Genomic DNA, 20,968 nt, shown 5'->3' on the forward strand with positions numbered 1-20,968 from the left:
ACTGGTAGGGTTGTGGAGAGTGCGGATGTTGAACAGTGCAGCGGCGGTAGACGCTCGGCCGCTCTCACACACACTTTTTTTCCTGTGCCCATATTGTTTCCACACTGGACATTTATATGGAGTGGCTAATTGATCAAGGCAGTTGTTGGACAGAAAGCTCTCAGTCGTGGTGAACAAAGCGGCATATGGAAATTTCCCGTTATACACTTTTGGACTGAACAACAACAACATAACGTTTTAGCGGTCAGCTCATGCTAGCAGAATCGGGAAAGCCCAGCTTCTTCGAATTCCCCATGTATCGTTGACAGCGTAGTGTCACGTTGTTGGAACAGTAGCCGGGTCCGATAGACCTTTTCTGTGAGATAAATCGTAGCCACGTATTATCTACACTGTACAGTTAAGTACGATTTGTTTTATTCTTCCCTTACAATTGATCTGTTTTGGTGAAAAAAAACCTATTGTGCCCATAAATGTCTCTTGTCGGGCTTAAAATGTCATCACCCAACGCCATATTTACATAAATCGGGAATTATCGGCCTTTTCAAATAGACCGTGTGAGTTGTTGTCTATTGATAATGTTAACGTCCGTCCATATATTTCATTTTCTTTGGCATTACATGTTGCGATTGTACATCCAGAGTTGCTATAAATCTTCTTATATTCGAACAAGTGCAGCTACACGCATCTTTACGTGCTGTGCACGTAACGTGTATCACATACGGTGAAAGCTGGAGGCGTGACGGGCATTTTGCTGTCGCTGATTTTAAAGCGTTGATATATTTAAGGCAAAAAAACCAAAACGTTTTTATCAAAGTAAACGGTCTTCCGTATATGTGATGCCATGCCATAGCGTGTGTATTATTAGTCGCACGTCGGGAAACAAAATGACACAAAAACTGTAACTTCAAGAATTTCAAGGAATTGAAAATGTGGAGCAGATAATAATTCAGAGTCGACTAGTCACGTTAAATGCGATCTTACATGTAAATTATTGGAAGCTGCAGGCTGACAGTAGCACACTGTACCTCTATAAAGCTCTGTATTTGCTACTAAATGTACGTTTTTTTCACATGTCTCTCTTTGCAGAAGTCAGGTGCAGGTGGTTCTCCAGTGGATCTGGTTATAGCTGTTCATTCATAGAGATGAAGGGTATAGAAAGTATGATGAAAGCATTTGTGCACAGGGCTGTGTCTGCAACAGTTACGACCAGCAAGGGTCTGTGTGGTGCATTGCTTATAGTATGGCTTTGTTTCATGAACATTGAATCTACTGTCAGTCAGACATCATTCCCCAATCAAACTGACAGTAATGAGGTGACAGACTTGGAAGAAGAAAAGGTTTGTACACGTAACGCTTCCAAATGTATGAAAGGACTTGTATTACCTGTGTGGACACCAGAAGCAGTCAGTATAGGTGACATCGCAGCCAGAGCTGTTGTCTACTTTGCTGCCCTATGCTACATGTTTCTCGGTGTTTCAATCGTCGCAGACAGATTCATGGCAGCCATAGAGGTGATCACTTCCAAAGAAAAAGAAGTAACTGTTCGAAAGCCAAACGGTGACAAAGTTACTGTCAGTGTGCGAATTTGGAATGAAACTGTATCTAATCTTACTCTTATGGCTTTAGGCTCCTCTGCACCAGAAATTTTACTTTCACTTATTGAAATTATTGGGTCTGGTTTTCATGCAGGAGAACTAGGACCTGGGACAATTGTAGGTAGTGCTGCATTTAATCTTTTCGTCATTATCGCGATATGTGTGTATGCCATCCCTGATGGTGAAGTTCGAAGATTGAAGCATCTCCGAGTATTCTTTGTAACTGCTACCTGCAGCATATTTGCATACATTTGGCTGTATATGATACTACTGGTATTTACTCCTGGCGTCATCCAAGTGTGGGAAGCTCTCCTGACTTTCATTTTCTTCCCAGTTTTGGTTGTGGTTGCATATTTAGTGGACACAAAAATTTTCTTCATGAAATTCCTGCGCAAAAAGTATAAGGCCAAGAGTATTGTTAAACGTGAGAAAGCAAGAGGTGAAATTAATATGGAAGCAATGCCTGGTGACCCTAAAAGCAATCATTACGGTGTAAACCATGAATATGATGACATTGAATACAGAGGCTACGATGATGATGATCTTGACTTAGATGATATAAAAGACCTGGATGAAAGTAGGAAAGATGCAATTCGTATCCTTCGTGACCTAAAGCACAAACATCCAGATGCTGATATGGAAACATTAGAACAAATGGCAAATTATGAAGCACTGAATCACCAGTCCAAAAGCCGCGCATTCTATCGTATCCAGGCTACGAGAAAATTGGTTGGTGCAGGTAATATCCTAAAGAAAACCCTAGAAAAGAAACGAGCCAGTGTAGCCGAAGTCAAGATTGAAGTTCCTCAAGATAACAACTATGCTAAGATATGCTTTGACCCAGCAGAATATACTGTAATGGAAAATGTGGGAACATTTAGCTTGTCAGTAACCAGGCAAGGTGGTGACATGAACTCTACCATATATGTCGACTATCGTACTGAAGATGGCTCAGCAAATGCTGGTTCAGATTATCACTATGCTGATGGCACGCTCATCTTCAAACCTGGTGAAACACATAAGCAGATAGAGGTTACTATCATTGATGATGATATATTTGAAGAAGATGAACACTTCTATGTTCGTCTTAGTAACATCCGTGTTGGAGGCCCAGATGGGATGTTTGAGAGCAACCATCTTGGTCCTCAAGCTAGACTGGTTGATCCAGCTTTTGCTACCGTGATCATTCTGGATGATGACCATTCTGGTATTTTCCATTTTGATGAGAAAGTGGTGAAGGTGGCTGAAACAGCTGGAGAAGTAGAACTGAAAGTAGTGAGATCTTCTGGAGCTAGGGGTACTGTACGTGTGCCATACCGTACCATTGAGGGCACTGCTAAAGGCGGCGGAGATGACTATGAAGACGCACAAGGAGAACTGGAATTCCACAATGATGAAACAAGGTATGTCAGCTATTTCATAAGCTCCCTTAACCCACTTTAAATTTTGACAGCCAAGTATTTAAGAATGCTATGTAAATGGCATGATAACATTGTACAGTTATGAACAGGTGGTGACCAGCATAGGGTGACTTTTTGTCGGCAGTGTCTATTTGCTGAAATTTAAGTGGAACTAGTTTCATATTGGATATAATAATCTCTTCCTTCCCAGTTTATAATATTGGTGTGGAATTCTCCAACTTTGTTGAATACTCAGTATTCACCTCAGAAAATGTCATATAAAACTTGAAAGTGAGAATATCAAGATGGAGCCATGGGTGATTCAATTATGTGACATACTTGAATTATACACTTGATATATATCACTTAGTCTGTTTTGTGGTTGAACTCTATACATCTTAGATGTCTTGTTTGTACAGAATTTATGGCAAAGTATCCACCGAATCCATATATGTAATTTTTGTTCTTATATTAGTGCATTTACGAGACTTCGTGAAAATAACTAGGTGTTTTTTAAGTCTGAACGTGATCTCCAGTCATATCACCAAGGATAATAACATCTTACTAACTGTCGTGACTGGATTGAAGTAGAAATTCTGATCAAGTACAGAATGATGATGTATTGCAACACTCATGGAGTCAATTCGCGGCTGTCGTGTCATACCTCTGACATCATAAATACCGGTAGTACTGTAGGAGCTTAACTATGCCTTTTGGTTTTATGACAAAGAAGAAATTATCATGTCTTACTATAGGAGAAAATATCGCAAAATGTAACAGAACAAAATTGTGTGCTAACTTTTTTTTGTGTTCTGAAAATGATGTGTATAATGAAAGATTACAAATTTTTTTTAAAGAAAAAGGATTTACTGTAATGTGTTAAGAAATAATTATGAAAATGATTGAATGAAAAATTACAAGATTTCTGAAAAGGATTATGGTAATATGTTTGTTAGATCATTGTACATATTGTATTTTGTCATAATATGTTAATTACCAAGTACATTATATGTGGTAATTATATATAGTATGTTTGAGTGTAGTGCCATCCTGCACTACAGTCTAATGCATAGTAAATACTACACGGATCAACTTATATATTACCTAGTCTAAAAAGAATGCTTCAGAATTTCCAAGTGAAAAAAGTGGTATATTTTAAAGCCTTATTTATATACAATATAAATGTGACAAAGAGTTTTATGTAAATAAGGGTTGAGAGGAGGGAGTGTAGAGTGCAAGAAGTGATGTGAAGAGGATAATGTGATTTATCTGATGTGATAAGCCACGATCTGACCTTTTAAATTGTATAGCAGTTTGAGTAGGTACGATATGTGACTTAACTACCACATCAGAAACCATCCTGGGTTTTTCTGTCTTAATGACACAGAAGCATAAAAAGAAAAAGATTTTGTTGTCTGAGAGCCTTAGAAGTTGTGTAGTCAATGACAATGCGCTTGTTTTCATCTTACAAAATAAAGACGATTTTTGAAGCATCTTCTTTTCACTCCGCTATCTATTGTCAGGCTATTGTACTATCAGAACAAACACTACTTTCTACTAAGACCGATAAATCTTTTTTCATGTCAGTCTCCAAAAATAGAGAAAAGCAGTGAAGCTGAACACAGAGTTTGCATTTGTTAGTTTGGATCTAAGTACGAGGGATTGCTTGAGTTATTCTTTAACTTTAATTCAAAGGTCGTCAGTGTCCATAACAGAAATAAACTGTTCACAGAAAGAACTATAACCTGTACATAATTACTATGTAAACCTGTACATAATTCATTAATTGTCTTAAATGTTTTCGGAATGACAGCTCACTGAAGGTACAGATCAGAAATCATATTGAGATGAGGATTTTTTTTTTTACTTTTTGGTAGTAGCAGATTGGTATTTAACTTTAAGAGTGCTCCAGCAATGACAGTGAGCCATGATACATGTACCAACTGTTGACCCTACTTCAAGTATGCTTGAACTTTATTGACAGACTTAGGTACCCCAGTAACCCCACAAACCACATTAAAGGTAATTTACTGGTCTATTCACTAAGGTAGTTGTCCTTAATGTGCTGATGTTTCAGCCCAACAAGCAATAAATCCCACACAAGTATAAGAGTGTCCAAGTTATTTACAAATGACAAACAATTAGACAACTAAATTACAATAGTGAGCAGATAACTGTGTTGTTTAAAGTGCTTGAGTAACAAATAGCTTTGCTCAAACCAGCCTGGTGATTTACCAGTTACAACAATAACATTGTGAGTACTGTAGTATCATACACTTGGTAAACAACCTTGGTGCACCCAGCAGCAAAATATGCAGCTCTTATCTAAAGTCTAAAAAATGATGCATTTTAATATTTATATAGTCACTTCTTACTTCATTTTAATCTTAATTCAGTTATTTTGTTTGATCAGAGATTCTACAAGTTATGAACAATACAAACAAGTGTAATATGTGCTGATTAGATAAACACTAAGGTAGTGAAGTTACAACAATAAAGTATGCCGATTTTTGAAGCCCTACTCTGTTGTGATATCTTGATCAAATTTTGATGAACATGTTAGATGTTTTCACATAGGATACAGGTAATGTCAAGTGAGTTTCTTTGAGTGATACAGGTATTTTATAAGACCCATTATTGAATATACATGTTAGTTCCTTTGTCATTGTACCTACAAGTAGTACATTTACAATACAGTTACATAATTATTTATGATTTATTGGTAATTCAGTGTAAAATAGTGATGAAGAAAAAACCTATCTTATAAAGAAAGTAAGCCTTGTAATTGTTTACTTTAATATAACATAACTGTCAGTGTTGGTGGATTCCCCAAGGTGTTAGTGATATGAAACCAGGAGGCCTTGCTATATCCTAGTAGATAGACATTAGTTGGATTAATCCAGAAGGCTGCTGTGCTCTTATCTGAATCTCCATCAGTGTGTGTGTACAGTAAAAAAATGGCAGCCGTTTGTGGTCTTGATTGGAAGTAATTGAATGCATGGTCAATTGATCTTTCCTTTTTAATAGCATCAATCAAAAACACACATCACTTTGTATTTGGAATTCCTAGCATTTGCATCGTTCAATACAACCTGTGTCAGGCCCCTGAAGTCCATCAGTTTTATTCTCTTTTGAATTTAAACAATTGCTATTCAGTCATGTGAAAGAAAAATAAATTCATTGTTATTGTGGTATTGGAGTTTGCTACATTCACTTTAACATGTCTAGGTAAACGCAGGGTATTGCGACAGTGTAATTTACTCAGTTTGGTTTATACAAAGCTATGGAGCAGTATTATAAATTGTAAATATAATATCCTTTACAGTGAGAGGCATGTTATGCACCGTCTACTAGGTATATACAAAAACTATAAAAAATGGTCACTCAGTGTTTCATTGTGGACAGAAAATTTTCCCTATCTGCTGCCTCTGCCAGCTAACATGACCCCATTACACAATATTCATTTGATTTTTTTCTGTTTTAAAATAAATGAAAATTGACTGTTGTTTTATGCTTCCCTTGAAGTGAAGATGTATTTTAAAGAGCATGACGGGTTGTATTTTTATTTGTGAAATGAAGTAATTGGAATCAAAGGGTAAAACTAGATTAAGATAAGACTGATCTACTCAAGTATTAAACTGTTCTCAGTCTGAATGCAAGACTTATTTACTTAATACATTTGCTTACACTCAACAGTTATTTTTAGTAAATGTTAATGGTGGAATACACACTGCGCTGGTAGTAGTATTAGCATATTCTCTGTTCACTGTCAATTCTTAGCTATTTTAGTCTACTGTTGCCTACGCATAAAATAATCTTTAAAAAAAAAACATTCAGTGTTAAGCAGTCGGTTCTTAATTCAGCTTATCAATTTGAGCAAAAAAAATCCATAAAAGGAATGTATTGAATTGTCCTGTGTTCAAAGTTGATGTACCGTACACCTGTTTTTTGTCTGCAGGCAGTACATCTTATCATTTTGTGCAATCTATTGGTTCCACACATTATCCGGCTGCTCGATCAATGTTGGGAAAATACTGATGCTTCTAGCTGATAATGCATAGTCCAATTCCTACAATGATTGTCCTCCTTCAGAACCATTATAAAATGATTTTCACTCTGTCAATATACCTTTTCATCTGATATTTTATGCACATTTTGCAATAGACTGCTATTGATACAATATCTGCTCTAAGTTGTAATATTGAATTGGGGCGTTGTGAGCCATAGTGTTCATTATTTAGTCAATTGTTAACCTTTGCTATGCCGGGAAGCTCAGTTTCTTTGTACGGTGACACAGTAACATCTCCCAAAAAGCAAATCAGTGGAAACTAGGGATAGAAAAGATGGAACAAATAGATTGGTAGGAATTAGTATAATAATAGAATTCTTTGTATCTGCTAAGGTTTTATGGGTAGAATATGTCAGCTGATATTGTTTCATAATGAGGATGATGTGTGGATTCATAATTCTCATTTAGGGAATTTCTTTTGTGAATGTTTGCAGCTGTGTTATGATGGTAATGTACAATGTATTGCCATAAAATGGGCGTTTTGTTTGTTCCTGTACTTTTAAATCTGATATCACTGTTCAGATTAGCATCAATATATTAATAACTTCCTCTTTAGTATTTACTGCAGGCGGATTTCTAGTGTTAACGCAAAACATCTAAGGTGTTGTAGGTCAAGTTCAGTACAGATTGATTCAAATCTTTGAACTTAAACTTGACATCAGCCACACCTATTTAAATGACAAACCAGTCTAATGTTTTAAAAATGTTGTTAAATATATTACTGAGAGCATAGGAGTAGTGTACAAAATGTAACTTAGTTTTTGTATGAGAGTCACGTACTGTATTATTATACAATCTACTGTAATAGTATGCCCACATATATTCAAGTCAAAATCTATAAATCTATATATCAAATATCAAGAAACTGAATTCTAGGCTGCAAGAAGATACATTCTCACAGAACTGTACAGATGTGTGTGCCAAATGATTGAAGTTCTTGCTGGCACAACTTTTAAATAGAAGATAATGGAAGTTAGACTGAAAGACATGTTCAACATTGCTGTTGTTTTTGCACACAATGCGAAGGGTAAACAATGATTAATATTTCAGAGTGGTTGTCTGTAGCATACTGTCAACTGTCAATGTTAATAACCATTGACCTTTCAACTTCTGTTGCCTAGCTTGCATACTGTATGTGCATGTTCCAAAAATAGTAGGTATTGTGTAGAGCGGTTTTTGTTCGAAATATTGTGTGTCGTATCCCACGCAAATGTTATGCTCCCACACAAAAATGTTTAGGTTATAGGTGATTGTATTGTTCTGTGTTTGACAGGGGTCATGCACACTGTGGTCCCAATAGCCATCTACATGTATTACATTTTCAGTTCACCCCAGGTTTGCATCTATGTTGCCAGACCAAGTGAAGCACAACAGTCGCAAGGAGGTAAAAAAATACCAGCCAAATTTAACACAACAGTAAGAAGCCAAAAACAACAAAACAATTTGTTCATGATTGGGTATACTTTATTAGCAGACACTGTAGGGGGCTCATCTCTAGTCAAGTCATAATGTCTCCAGGATATTTTGTGTATCTGCATACTCACTCCTAGTACATGTGTACATGCATACAAAAAACACTCATTTACGTGATCAAGGTAAATCAAATGATTTGTTGTGGGCCTCAGGTGGTGACAGTGCACATTTACTGCAGAGAATACTAAATGACATGTACAGTACAGGCAGTCGACATTTCTTGCATCAAATGCACATGAGATTAGGTCATGTAAACTCAATCTAGGTAAAATGATCTGTCAAGGCTACTAGAATAAACTTTGATGTGACTGTAATGTTAGCCATGATATATTATTCCAGTACTACGCATACTGGCTGTATACTCCTGGACTTTTGCTTGATATAGAATGCCGGCCTCGTAGTTCTCCTAAACCTTGTTTAATGCATCAACTGCAATAAAGTAGATTAGAAACAAAAGGTGGTAAATCGATGAAAATCTAGCGAAGAATGAATAAAAAGTAAAACTGCTGTTTTTTATTTTAATATTTTATGAACAGTAGCACTTCCTGTGTATATATTATAATCAAAGGATCATAAAGTGGCTCTATTAACTGATGTATTTGCTCAATAGTAAAGGTCAAAGTTCTCAAGTAAATGTAAATATATCATGATTATGTGGAATTTATGGTACATGTATGTAAATATTGTAGAAAACATCAAAAGATAGCTACTGACAGGTAAATGGACTTCATTCAGCTGTATTTGTAAAATTGTGTCGGGTTCGGGCATATACACCCAGGGTGACTTGCAAATGCAGAAAAATTGACCATGTGTGTACTACTTATTAAATATTCATCATCAGAACATGGAATAAGTAATATGGGAATTCTTATCCTCCTAGTATATATTTGAACATAAGGAGTTAGGAACATCTAATGTTCAGTGAAGATTATTTTGGAGTGGTATTTTCTGACTTTCTGGATTTGTCACAGTCTGTTTGATTGTCATGTACACCTTGAGACAGTGTGTTATCATTTGCTTGGTTGGTTGTCCTCTCAACACTGGCTTAGAATTCAATATTTTACTTCATTGAAATGTTGGCCAGAAAACACATCACAAATTCTTTCATACTGGATTTTAAATCTACCCACTGTGCCGGATGATGTCAGCAGTATCACCATGTGATCTAAATCACCAAGGAGAGCTGCACTGCCGACATAAACATATTCGGTAGACTGGATTAACCAATCTCAAAGGGAAAAGATTTTGAGACTAGTAATTCTAGGCTTGAAAAAAGAAATGTGAAGGAAAAGCCATTCTTAACATAGCCAAAATCAACTAAGTGAAGGGCATAGGTTAGGTTTTTGTAGTATGTGTGATAATGTGATGGCAATTTTTTTTTTAAATTAAAAAATACTTTATTTTTCTATTGAAAATTGTACAACGTCTTGACAGTTTGTTTCCAAAGATGATGAAGAATTTATCATTATACCATGCATGAGCCAGGTTCAACAAATGTGGAACATATACTCTGGTCATTCTACATCACAACAATGCATGTCTATGTCACTGGTTCTGCTGTGTTCAAAATATGAGTCAAAATGTTCAAAATTGCCATTACTTTGCCCTGGTTTTTCTTTGATAGTACTGGCACTGGTATACAAATGTAATTATGTTATTCTCAAATATTTTTCTTCATTCAGCTGGAAAATAGTCATGACCTAAGGGTTGTCACTACTAGTCGCTACCCCTTAGGTCATTCATATTTTCTGTGGCTGAAGGAAGAGAAATATTGGGGAATAATATCTAATTGCTGGGAATGTTTCATATAATGTAAGATGGTTTAATGACACCGAGTTACAGGAAGTATTTTTTTTATTACTTTCCTTAATGGACTTAAGTAATTGTTACATCAATTATAGTGTAACTATACTATACCACCTTGTTTTAATATCTCTTTCCCTGAGTAGTTCACAGAGATAGGATTTATTAATTGCTCACTGGTATTTACTCGAAGTTGTGGTTATAAGGCAGAAGGAGGAGGTTATATTTATAGGCAGTCTTTAACAAGTCTTTTTTACCCATCTAATATGAATGTCTCTTGAACCTTAAGACCCTTCTAAACATAATGTCAGTTAATGTTTCTGATTGTTGCAGTGCAATTTCCACAACCCTTTTTCCCCATTGTCAGTGATTTCAATGCACTGTTGGAGTTGCTGTACCTTGAATGAGTACATCGTTTTGCACTATGGTGAGTCCTTATTGTCTACTATGGCAATTTTTTGGACATTGAATAAATTGTCTTTCAAATTGGGCAGTAATCAGTACTCGTCAGGCCAATTAACAGCTGGGATGATTTCATTGATTACAACAAAGTCTGAATATTAGATTTCTTGCGATGTACTTCAACATTTATTCCACATCAGTTCTTTCTACAGCTACTAAATATCCTTGTTTGGAAGCAGAAGGCCTTTTGAAGTATTCATGCACTCAAGTAATTCAGGTTAGTGTGTATGCAGTGAAGTGAGGTGACACAGCCTGACTTTCCCAGACTGCAACTCGTGGCATTTATTGACACGGTCAGTTCAGTGAGGTGACAGCCTGACTTTCCCAGACTGCAACTCTTGGCATTTATTGACATGGTCAGTTCAGTGAGGTGACAGCCTGACTTTCCCAGACTGCAACTCGTGACATTTATTGACACGGGTCAGTTCAGTGAGCTGTAATCTGGGAAGTGATATATAGCCAGTGAAATGGGTTACTGTTGGTGAAGTGAGTTATCGCCAGTGAAGTGAGGGAAAGTCAGGAGAGTCAATTAGTCAGTGAGGTGATGTATAGACAGTGCAGTGAAGTGAGGGATGTACTGTCAATAAGTGAGGTGAGGTACAGTCAGTGACATGAGTGAAATGAGTTAGTCAGTGAAGTGAGTTATAGTCAGTGAAATGAGGTAGTCAGTGAAGTCAGTTATAGTGAGTGAAATGAGGTAGTCAGTGAAGTGAGTTATAGTCAGTGAAGTGAGTTATAGTCAGTGGAGTGGAGTAAAGTGAGGTACATGCAGTCAGTGAAATGAAGTGAGGTGAGGTACAGTCAATGTCAAATGTATTAGGATACTGTAGAGTTGTAGACTTAACTGAGAAATAATATTAGTGGAATGATAATTTAACATGACTATTGATGGCATGAAATCAAGAATATTTGATATGGAATATACAAATATTTACAAATTTTGAAAAGATGTAAATCATGAAGGCAGACTTTACATTTTTTAATACTAAGAAATCTGCATGGGGCTAAATGTTTTTGACACAGGATATATTTTTACGTACATGAATGTAGGTGAAAACAGCATTTTTGTGATTGCTAAACCTGGTAGTGGTAAGTTAGTATGATCACCTCTTTCTCCCTAGGGGGTATTTGTTTGTACACAACTAGGTAAAAGTTGGAGAAAGAGGATCAACAGTGACTATAGCGTGTTTCACACTGTTAGTGATTAATGAAAGCTAATAATAAATCCTACAATCTATCAAAGTTCCGTTTCTTTGTCTCGCCAAACCGTTATCAAATTTGTGACAGTGTAGAAATGTCCTATGTTGGGCCATACATGTCAATTCAATTGGTTTGTACCTCGAGGCCTTCACAAATTTTGATGGCATTACTGGCATTGAGATACAGTCAGCAATATAGGCACAGATCTACCCTGAGGCTTTATTCCTGTAAGTTTATCCAAATAAATCATGAATTTCATCATGATTTAATTCTGAATGTTTCCTTTTTGCATAAACGTATCCGTCATACTTTTGTTGAAATTGTCATAATTTGATCATATCTGAAATTGTATGCATATATGAGGAGATATCTAGAGTGACGCAGAGTGCCAACCTTTAGTAATCATAGAAGACTATAACTGTAGGGTTGCTGTGTACTGGTATGATAGCTATTGATATCATGTATTGCATTTCTGTTGAACTCGGCTACCAGCATATTCTACTCATGAGTGCTCAGATGTCATAATTATTTTATGATGGACATTCTATCTAATAATCATATGAGAACAAAATGATCATGTGTACTTTGATATGTTCTCCCTGGAAATGTTGTTGTCGACCACCAGACGTACATGTACACTATATTGGACTGAGTATCTCCTTAGCTTTACTGATGATCATACCACACAGTTATTGTTGGATGTATTAATTGCGGTTGCCCATTTGACAAGACTGTCCCCCTAGAATTATTGGTAGTCATGACATAATTACATCATTACTATTGCATTATTATTGTCGTACATTGGACACCTGGTTACCTTCCACTCCAGAATTGTTGATGTTCATGACACACATCATTACTGTTGGGTGTAATAATTACTGTCACCCCACTTGACAGAGTACATGTCCCCCCAGAGTTGCTGGTGGTCAGAGATCATTCATTACTATATTGTATGTATTGCTGTCACCCCACTGGACTCCAGAATGATCCCCCCAGAATTGTTGATGAGACCAATGACAAACAACATTACTGTATTAAATCATTGACAATCCCCTATGGGACACTATTTTTTACCCAGAGTTATGGATCTCACAAAGAGACATGACAAGTCGCCAAGGAATCGATGAGGTCATCTGCAAGACACCTAGTTTGAAAGTTCCTGTAGAGTTGTTGACATCACCTTTTGGATCACCTTTTGGATAACAATGTCTCTCTGACGTCATTCATGGTAGACATGAAGTGCCCAACCACTATTGATGTCATCAGTTATTTGTCGTTCAGACCACATTGTTGAAATCATTGTGATGGGGACATTAAAATATGCATGTGATCTTCTCTGGATTGTTGACATACCTACCAGAAACAGTAGGATATGCTACCTGTACTTGTAACAGGTTACCGATGACACTCATGTGTAATACTGACACTTATGTCTCCCCTCCCCCCTCCATCCAAATTGTTGGTGTCATCTTTGTGACAGAAGTTAATCTTTTTCCCCAAAATAGTTGATGCATATCACCCATGGGAAATTCACACATTTGTACCTCATGTCTCCTTTGATGATATTGATGTCACTCATGGGATATTTATACCTCTACAGTTTTGTATATGTCATCTCAAATAACTGATGTCATACCCATGGGAACTTACACCTTTAAATTGCCTCCCCCACATTATTGAGTTGATGCATAATTGAATATCTATATATACATGTAATATGTCAGATCAGATATTGAGGTGTCACCCATGGAATATTTACACCTATATCTCCCCAGATTGTTGTGTTCATGGATTGAACATTCATTGTGCCTAGTGTACCCAGATTTGTTGATGTCATACATGGGACACAAGTTTGTGTCCCCAAAATCGTTGATGTGTATCACCAGCCATGGGATATACACCATGGGATAGTCACACACTTGTACCTAGTATCTTTGAATTACTGATGCCATCCATAGGGTTATTAACCCTCCACCTATGTGTATGTGTCTTTTTCAAATGGCGATCATCACACCCATGGGATATTTATATCTAATGTCATCCCAGATTGTTGATGTAACTCGTGGGATATCTATACCCATGTCTCTCCCAAATTGTTAGTGTCACCCACAGAATATTTATACTTAAATATGTATGTCATCCCAAACTTATTGGATTCACCCATGGAATACTTATATATTCCCAAATTGTTGAGATAAACCATGGGTAAGTTCTACTTATGTCTTCCCAGAATTGTCACTTATACCTAGACATATATGTATATATCTCTCTAAATTGTTGATGTCACGGGATGTTTGCACCTATTTCTTCTCAGATTATTAAGTTCACCCATGGGATATTTATATGTATGTGGTCCCAGATTGTTGATGTTACTCATGGGACACAAATTTGCTTCTGTGAATTGTTGATGTCACCCATGGGATAATATCTCCCATGATTGTTTGTGTCACCCTGTGGGATATTTATATGTATACATATGTGTCTCCATATATCGTTGATGTCACCCATGAGACACAAATTCTTCTCCCTTGAGTTGTTGATGTCATTCATGGCACCATGGGATATTTGGGACTTTTGTCTTCCCAATATGATTAAAATCTGATGTAGGAATTGGCCAGATTTCATTTGCTTACCTTTGCATATTGTTTGATTTTGATTTTGATTTTGATTTTTGAAGTTGGAAGAGGCATTCAACTCAGAATGGGAACATTAAAAAACAAACGACAACAACATGATACAAGGGAAAGAAAAAGAGAGAAATGAAATTGATGTGATTCTTCATCAAATTTTGATCATATTGATGTCTTTCCAGATGTGTTCTAGTGTTATACATTCTACTGTCATATTTCAACTCTTTCTCATACATGAAGTTGCCAAGTTAATCAAACACTGAATTGTATTTCAGTTTCCATGCATATCAAATATTATTGTGATAGTATTCATCTGGCTGGTAATAACTCCAGAGAAATGTTTTTTCAAATGACCACACCATGCAGGAATGTCATTGTAAATTATCGTATAGAGGATTTCAATGTGACTATTTATTGTCAATTGTGAATGACAAGATAGGAAATCCTTGACAGGAAAGGGTTCATTTGAGTCTTTGATGTCAGAATTGTGTTAAATTATTCCCTTTGAAATGGAAAGTATGAAGGATAGCGGATAAAAGCCATTACAGACACATGGCACAGTGTGCTAGCACAGGATGGAGGTAGTTATGACCATTTCACGTTTTTTTTTTGACATGCCTGATTTTGTATATGATTTCCAAGTGTAAAAAAAAGGCATGCTATTAGTGTTGACTGTTGTAGGCTTGTAATGTCAAGGATGGAGCAATTTCTGTTCACGTTTAATAAAAAAATTGATGTGTAGAATATGTACAGGGGTATCACTTATCAGTGTTCTCAGCACATTTCAATGTCACACTTTAACATGGGTATATAATTACATGGAATTATACACTGGGAAGAAATCAACTGCAAATGTAGATAGAAATATGAAGGGTCGACAGTTACATCAACTACACTAGAAAAGTATATGTACTGAAAACCTGAAAACAGTTCTAGTTAATTTAATTTGATCCCTGGCTTCTGGTGTCAGTTATAGTAGCAGGAGTTGTTCTACATGATCTGGTTTGTGTCATTCTAAGTGGATAGTTGAGATAAACAGATACATTCACCTACGGTTGTCATGGTTACAGCTACTCCCTGACCAAGTAGTTAGCTGTCCTGCTTGCAGCATTCATCTCATTTTTGAACTCATTGAAGGGAAAAAATTAGCTAAATGAAAGTTATATTGAAAACAAGACTGCAACAAAATGTTTGGCTTAAGTATAAAACTGATTATGTTGGATAAATAACAAAATTGTCAACATCAGTAATTACAGATCTACTTAAGATAAAAAAGGTGTGTCGTGAATATCAAGGCTGATTCTATCGATTTTAAACTTTCTATTTTATCCTTCCCTATAGGATAGTATACATAGGTGAATGTAAAACATGTCTTGACCCCATGACATTATCTGATAAGCCATTTCTTACATAATTAATACTTGCAATACATTATACCTCATACAGCCACATATAGATTATACTTTTTGTTCATGACAATTTTGGTATGAATTTCTATTTTTTACCTCAATTTTTTCCCATATTTTCTATTTTCAAAACCATTAAGGGTGAGTGTATGTATGTATGTATGTATGTATGTATGTATGTATGTGTGTGTGTGTGTGTGTGTGTGTGTGTGTGTGTGTGTGTGTGTGTGTGTGTGTGTGTGTGTATGTGTGTGTGTATGTGTGTATGTGTGTATGTGTGTGTGTGTGTTACAATAATTAGACCATGTTGTCTGTATCATATACATATACAATTTCAATAGAATTTAGTATGATTGGGCAGGTGATGTTAACCTGTGAACTTGAAGAACTATGACAGACGTAGCTGTTGCTGAGGTTTTCTTTGACCCCCAACTATAAAACACTCTTTGTTGGGTACTATTACATGATGGCTTTAAAATGAGCATGTCTGTCTGTCTGTCTGTCTGTCTGTCTGTCTGTCTGTCTGTCTGTCTGTCTGTCTGTCTGTCTGTCTGTCTGTCTGTCTGTCTGTGTCTGTCTGTCTGTCTGTCTGTCTGTCTGTCTGTCTGTCTGTCTGTCTGTGTCTCTGTCTGTCTGTCTGTCTAGAGGTAGCTGATTTTGCATCACTTATTTTTGAAAGATAACATTTCATAAAGTTTTGTGCAAGGGAAGTATACAAATTTGTTAGTCTAGCTAGTAGTTCCTATACTGTGACGATATCGTTACAATTTACACCTCCACTCAATCTTGGTTTAGTTGGAGGCCATGTTGGCATCCAGACTTTATACATGTACCTGGTATAAGATTGCATCAAGAGTATTACTAGACTTGAGAGGGATATAAAGTATGAATATTTATAAGTAGTTTGCATAGTAAATGTATGTGAGCAATTATAGATGAGTGAGCATGAGAGTGACTGTGACAACTGTTGCAGTAAATTCTTTGTAAATAATGTCAAACAAAGTGATGTTGTTATGACACATGACAACTGTTAGTCTAAATTCTACTGTACATTGTCAAACAAGATGCTGACGTACTAAATTCTATTATGTCAATTGTCAGTGAAAAATTGTTGACACTATGACAGACCCTAGAGGTCTGAATGAGATAAATCACACACTGTGAATTTGTTTTCTATTGTGTGAATTTTTCATGTTAGAACATTTTGTGTTCATAAATATGGTCTTTGATTGTCATGAAGTCAGACTGCTTTAATAAAAGGATATTACAAATCAAACAGTGATACAAGCACAGTCACGTAAATTTGTGTCACTAAATTGATGCTTTTAATGAAATGTGAAAAATACAGCCAGCATTATCATGTTATTTACTTCATGATATATATTGTTCCATGAATGGCTGAGGTTTGTTTTCTGCTCATGCTACATAAAACCTAATTGCAGTCAGATAAAAAAACGTGAGATTACCGGTATTAAAATATTGATTCAATGAATTTATGATTGCTGGTAGCTTATAAAACTGATGGTAAATAACAAACGAGGTGAATCTATTGATGGTATTACAGACAGGGTGTGGTCTTTGTTTGCAACAGGTTGGTCAACCTATATACTATCTACTATACAGTAGAGAGGAGAATTGTGGGATTGGTTACGCCTATAGTTGAACATTGAAAAGTACAGCGTTTATGTTCATGTATGCACAGTGTTCACAATTTATACATTTGTGTTTACAGATAGCACACTTTCTTTTGTTCATATCTGATTTTTTTTTTCAGTTGTCATACATGTAAATTCTCTTTGGATTATATTTATGGCATGTAACCTAAATGTCATATATCATGTAAAAGTAGCAATGCAAAATTTGAAGTTTTTACGCAAATCTTACATGGAGATGAAATATTTTTTTTGGTAACATGTACATGTATCATTACTTTTATCCAGAGCTGACTAATTTCTTATGAATTATTAGCTTCCTTAAAAGGAATCTGAATAATGTAGATAATTTTGACAGATTTCGGTTGACTCCAAAAATTTTTTTCTTTCTCAAAGAATGAAACACATTTTGGTATTTTGTAGTATCTGCAGTGTTTTATGCATAGATTTCTATATTGTCATACAATTGTCAAATATGAGTGTTTACCAATATCTTTCTTTTGATATAGATGTTTTCTCCAAGCTTTACAAATATACATTGACCATATACTAGTAATATCTTAATATAACTCTGTGTAAGGACGACCCGGTCTATTGTTTTCTGTTTCTCATTACCCGACCGGCCCAAATTTTCAGTTCCGACATCCAAATAAAAAATATTTTTATTTTTGCCCGCCCCTAATATTTTGAGAAACAGTACCCTCTCTGGCAAGAATAAGCAAGTGTCTGGACTGTTGACATCATCCACAGTCATGGTGGCGGTGACAACACTTACTCATGAACAGAGCATTTCTTTCACATAATGGCAGAAGTTAATATTCAAGTGGGAGGTGGGGGAGGGGGGGGGGCTGAGAACATGGCAATTGTGTAGAGAAGCTGGGAAAGGACTTGTTACCAAGTAAAAAGAAGATAGAGAGGAGGAAAAGGAGAGGCAGATAAACATGAAGATGATTTTTTATTTTTTCACCTCTTTTTAAAAAATTGACCGACTGACCCATAGTTGCCAATACAAAGTAATGAGCAACATAAAACAGTAGGGCCACCTTGATTTCTTGTACTCTAGTTCCTACGATTCCTATAATCATCTCCTCTCATTTGGAAGAACTATCTTGCAGTTAACGTTTATATTGTAGTATAAACATAATTATGTAGATGCCTATTCAGTGTCTTTGATAGCTAAAAATAAGATAACCATCTGGCACAATTTGATAACACTGTTGTTTTTGTCTGTTTGTGAGTTTTTGTGAAGGTACCGTGTACTATGGAAAGAATTGAATTGCATGTAGTCTACAGTATTCTAACTACACTCTTATATAACATCATCAAAGCAACTGCTGTATTATGTCATATACTATTATGTGTTTAATGATTGATGTATGGCTTTTTTTTGTTGATTTTCAATAGTAATGTTCATGGATGAACTATTATTGGTGATCATTGAATTGTTGCAAGCCTATTTGCTATATGAATTTGAATTTCGCTTCACCTTGTTGTGTCATAGGTATGACATGGAAACCATGCCTTCAACTAACTCTAAGATAGACACAAATGTAACATTATTGTTGTTTACAAGCTGATGTGAACTTTTAATTAGACATTTGTTTATTGTACTCCAGTAGAGCAGCGTTTCTGATGATTTCCAAGGTCCTTCCAGTGTACAATTTTGGGGACTTCTGGTGTTACACTATCTTGATTACAGTGTGACTATACAGGTATCTTCACAACAAAGGCACCGCTATCACCCCACTTGGGTAATCTACTACATCAAACAACAGTAGTTGTAGTTTGTGTCTGTCTAGCTCATTCCCCCCCCCCCCCCCACAGTAGTAATGTATACATGAGGATTCCATACAGAGGAGGCCAATGACCCTATGGCATATGTCGTCAGCTGTAGTTCGCATGCACAGATGAGAAGGTTAAACGTCATCAACAATATATACGGAAAATTGAAACAACCCAAATATTTAGATGTATTTTATTCTTTTTTTATTCACCATCTGTCTAAACCAACAATATCATTAGCAGCATACGATTAAAATTGTGGTGAAACCGAGGTCAATAACAGATTGTCAAATAAGAATATTAATAGGCTTTGATAGTGAATTATTTAAATATTCATGATGAATTATTGAGGCTGGTGAAAAGAAATATTGTGTGTGTCTGTCTGTGTCATACGTCAGAATTATGCAGAAACTGTATTTTAATGTGGAAAGTCAACAGTGCTTGTTGAATAGGCTATTGTCAACGTAATGCATTTATTTGCTTTGGCAAGCCATAATTCTTTTGCGAATGAAGCTACTGTGGAAAAGAACTCTCTGCAATTGAAAGGAATTACTTTAAAAAAATGGACTGTCCCTGTTTGCATTGCCAAGTAATTTGTCATCATTAATTACATGTAGTATGCCAAAAAGATAATACACTGCCTTGGATGTTGCTATCCAAATGTGAGATTCTTCCAGGCTCAATTTCAACCACTGTGTCATATTGTTTGAAATTGCCAACATCTTGAGTACCAATGGAAGGGCTATTTATATCACCATGCATGCACATCTGTCCCCTTGTCATCAAAAGGCAAATTTCTGACAATTTATACATGCCACAGGAGCTACACACTATTGGACATGTACTTCAAAGACCCAGTATTACTGCCACTGTATGGCACTTCTATTATGTAAAAAATTCTAGTGATAACATGAAAGCATAGTTTCATTATTTCGTTGGGATATGGCCACAAATACCTAGAACCAAAATTACTGATATATACAATCAATGTAGTCATTGCATTGCACATAACCTTTATGGCCGTGATAATATTTTATGGAAAACAAAATCTGCTCATATAATTGTGAGAGGCAAGAATTTTTCAAGCCACTGTGCTCATTATTTAAAAAACCCTCAGCAGTCAATCGAAAGAGGATGTACTAGATAGTCTGCAGCGAATTCTAGAATATCAAAATTTGGTCAATAAAACTGGTGTTCATCTGTGTTGTTTTTTTACGTTAAGGATTGCGGAGATTTATTGTGAGTCACAAATGCAGTAGCTGAAACCATTAATTTGATAAAACCTTGCTGTGAATGTCATTAGTGGATGTGAATGACTAATTTTATTATTGTGACATTGGAAATGTCTCTGAATTTAAATGATTCAGTAAAATGCGAACCTTGTCAGCGTTTATGACTGTATGCTGGGGACACGGGTCAACCAAGCTGGGATTCGGTTGAAATTTGTACATTGAAACGTGTGTTCACATATAAAAGTAATTTGATTTCTGCTGTGA

General features: G+C 36.0%; 1 protein-coding gene across 1 annotated transcript in view; it reads left to right on the forward strand.

The window, feature by feature from the left end:
- The window catches only part of LOC144453457 (sodium/calcium exchanger 3-like), a 67,474-nt gene continuing 46,506 nt past the window's right edge, over nt 1-20,968 (forward strand). The window contains exons 1-2 of the mRNA XM_078144762.1: nt 1-396; nt 1,087-2,998. Of these exons, the coding sequence (XP_078000888.1) occupies nt 1,143-2,998 (1,856 nt within the window). The 5' untranslated portion in view covers nt 1-396; nt 1,087-1,142. The remainder of the gene's footprint in view (nt 397-1,086; nt 2,999-20,968) is intronic.

Source organism: Glandiceps talaboti, chromosome 2 (assembly GCF_964340395.1).
Source record: "Glandiceps talaboti chromosome 2, keGlaTala1.1, whole genome shotgun sequence".
In the NCBI taxonomy this organism is placed as follows: Eukaryota; Metazoa; Hemichordata; class Enteropneusta; family Spengelidae; genus Glandiceps; species Glandiceps talaboti.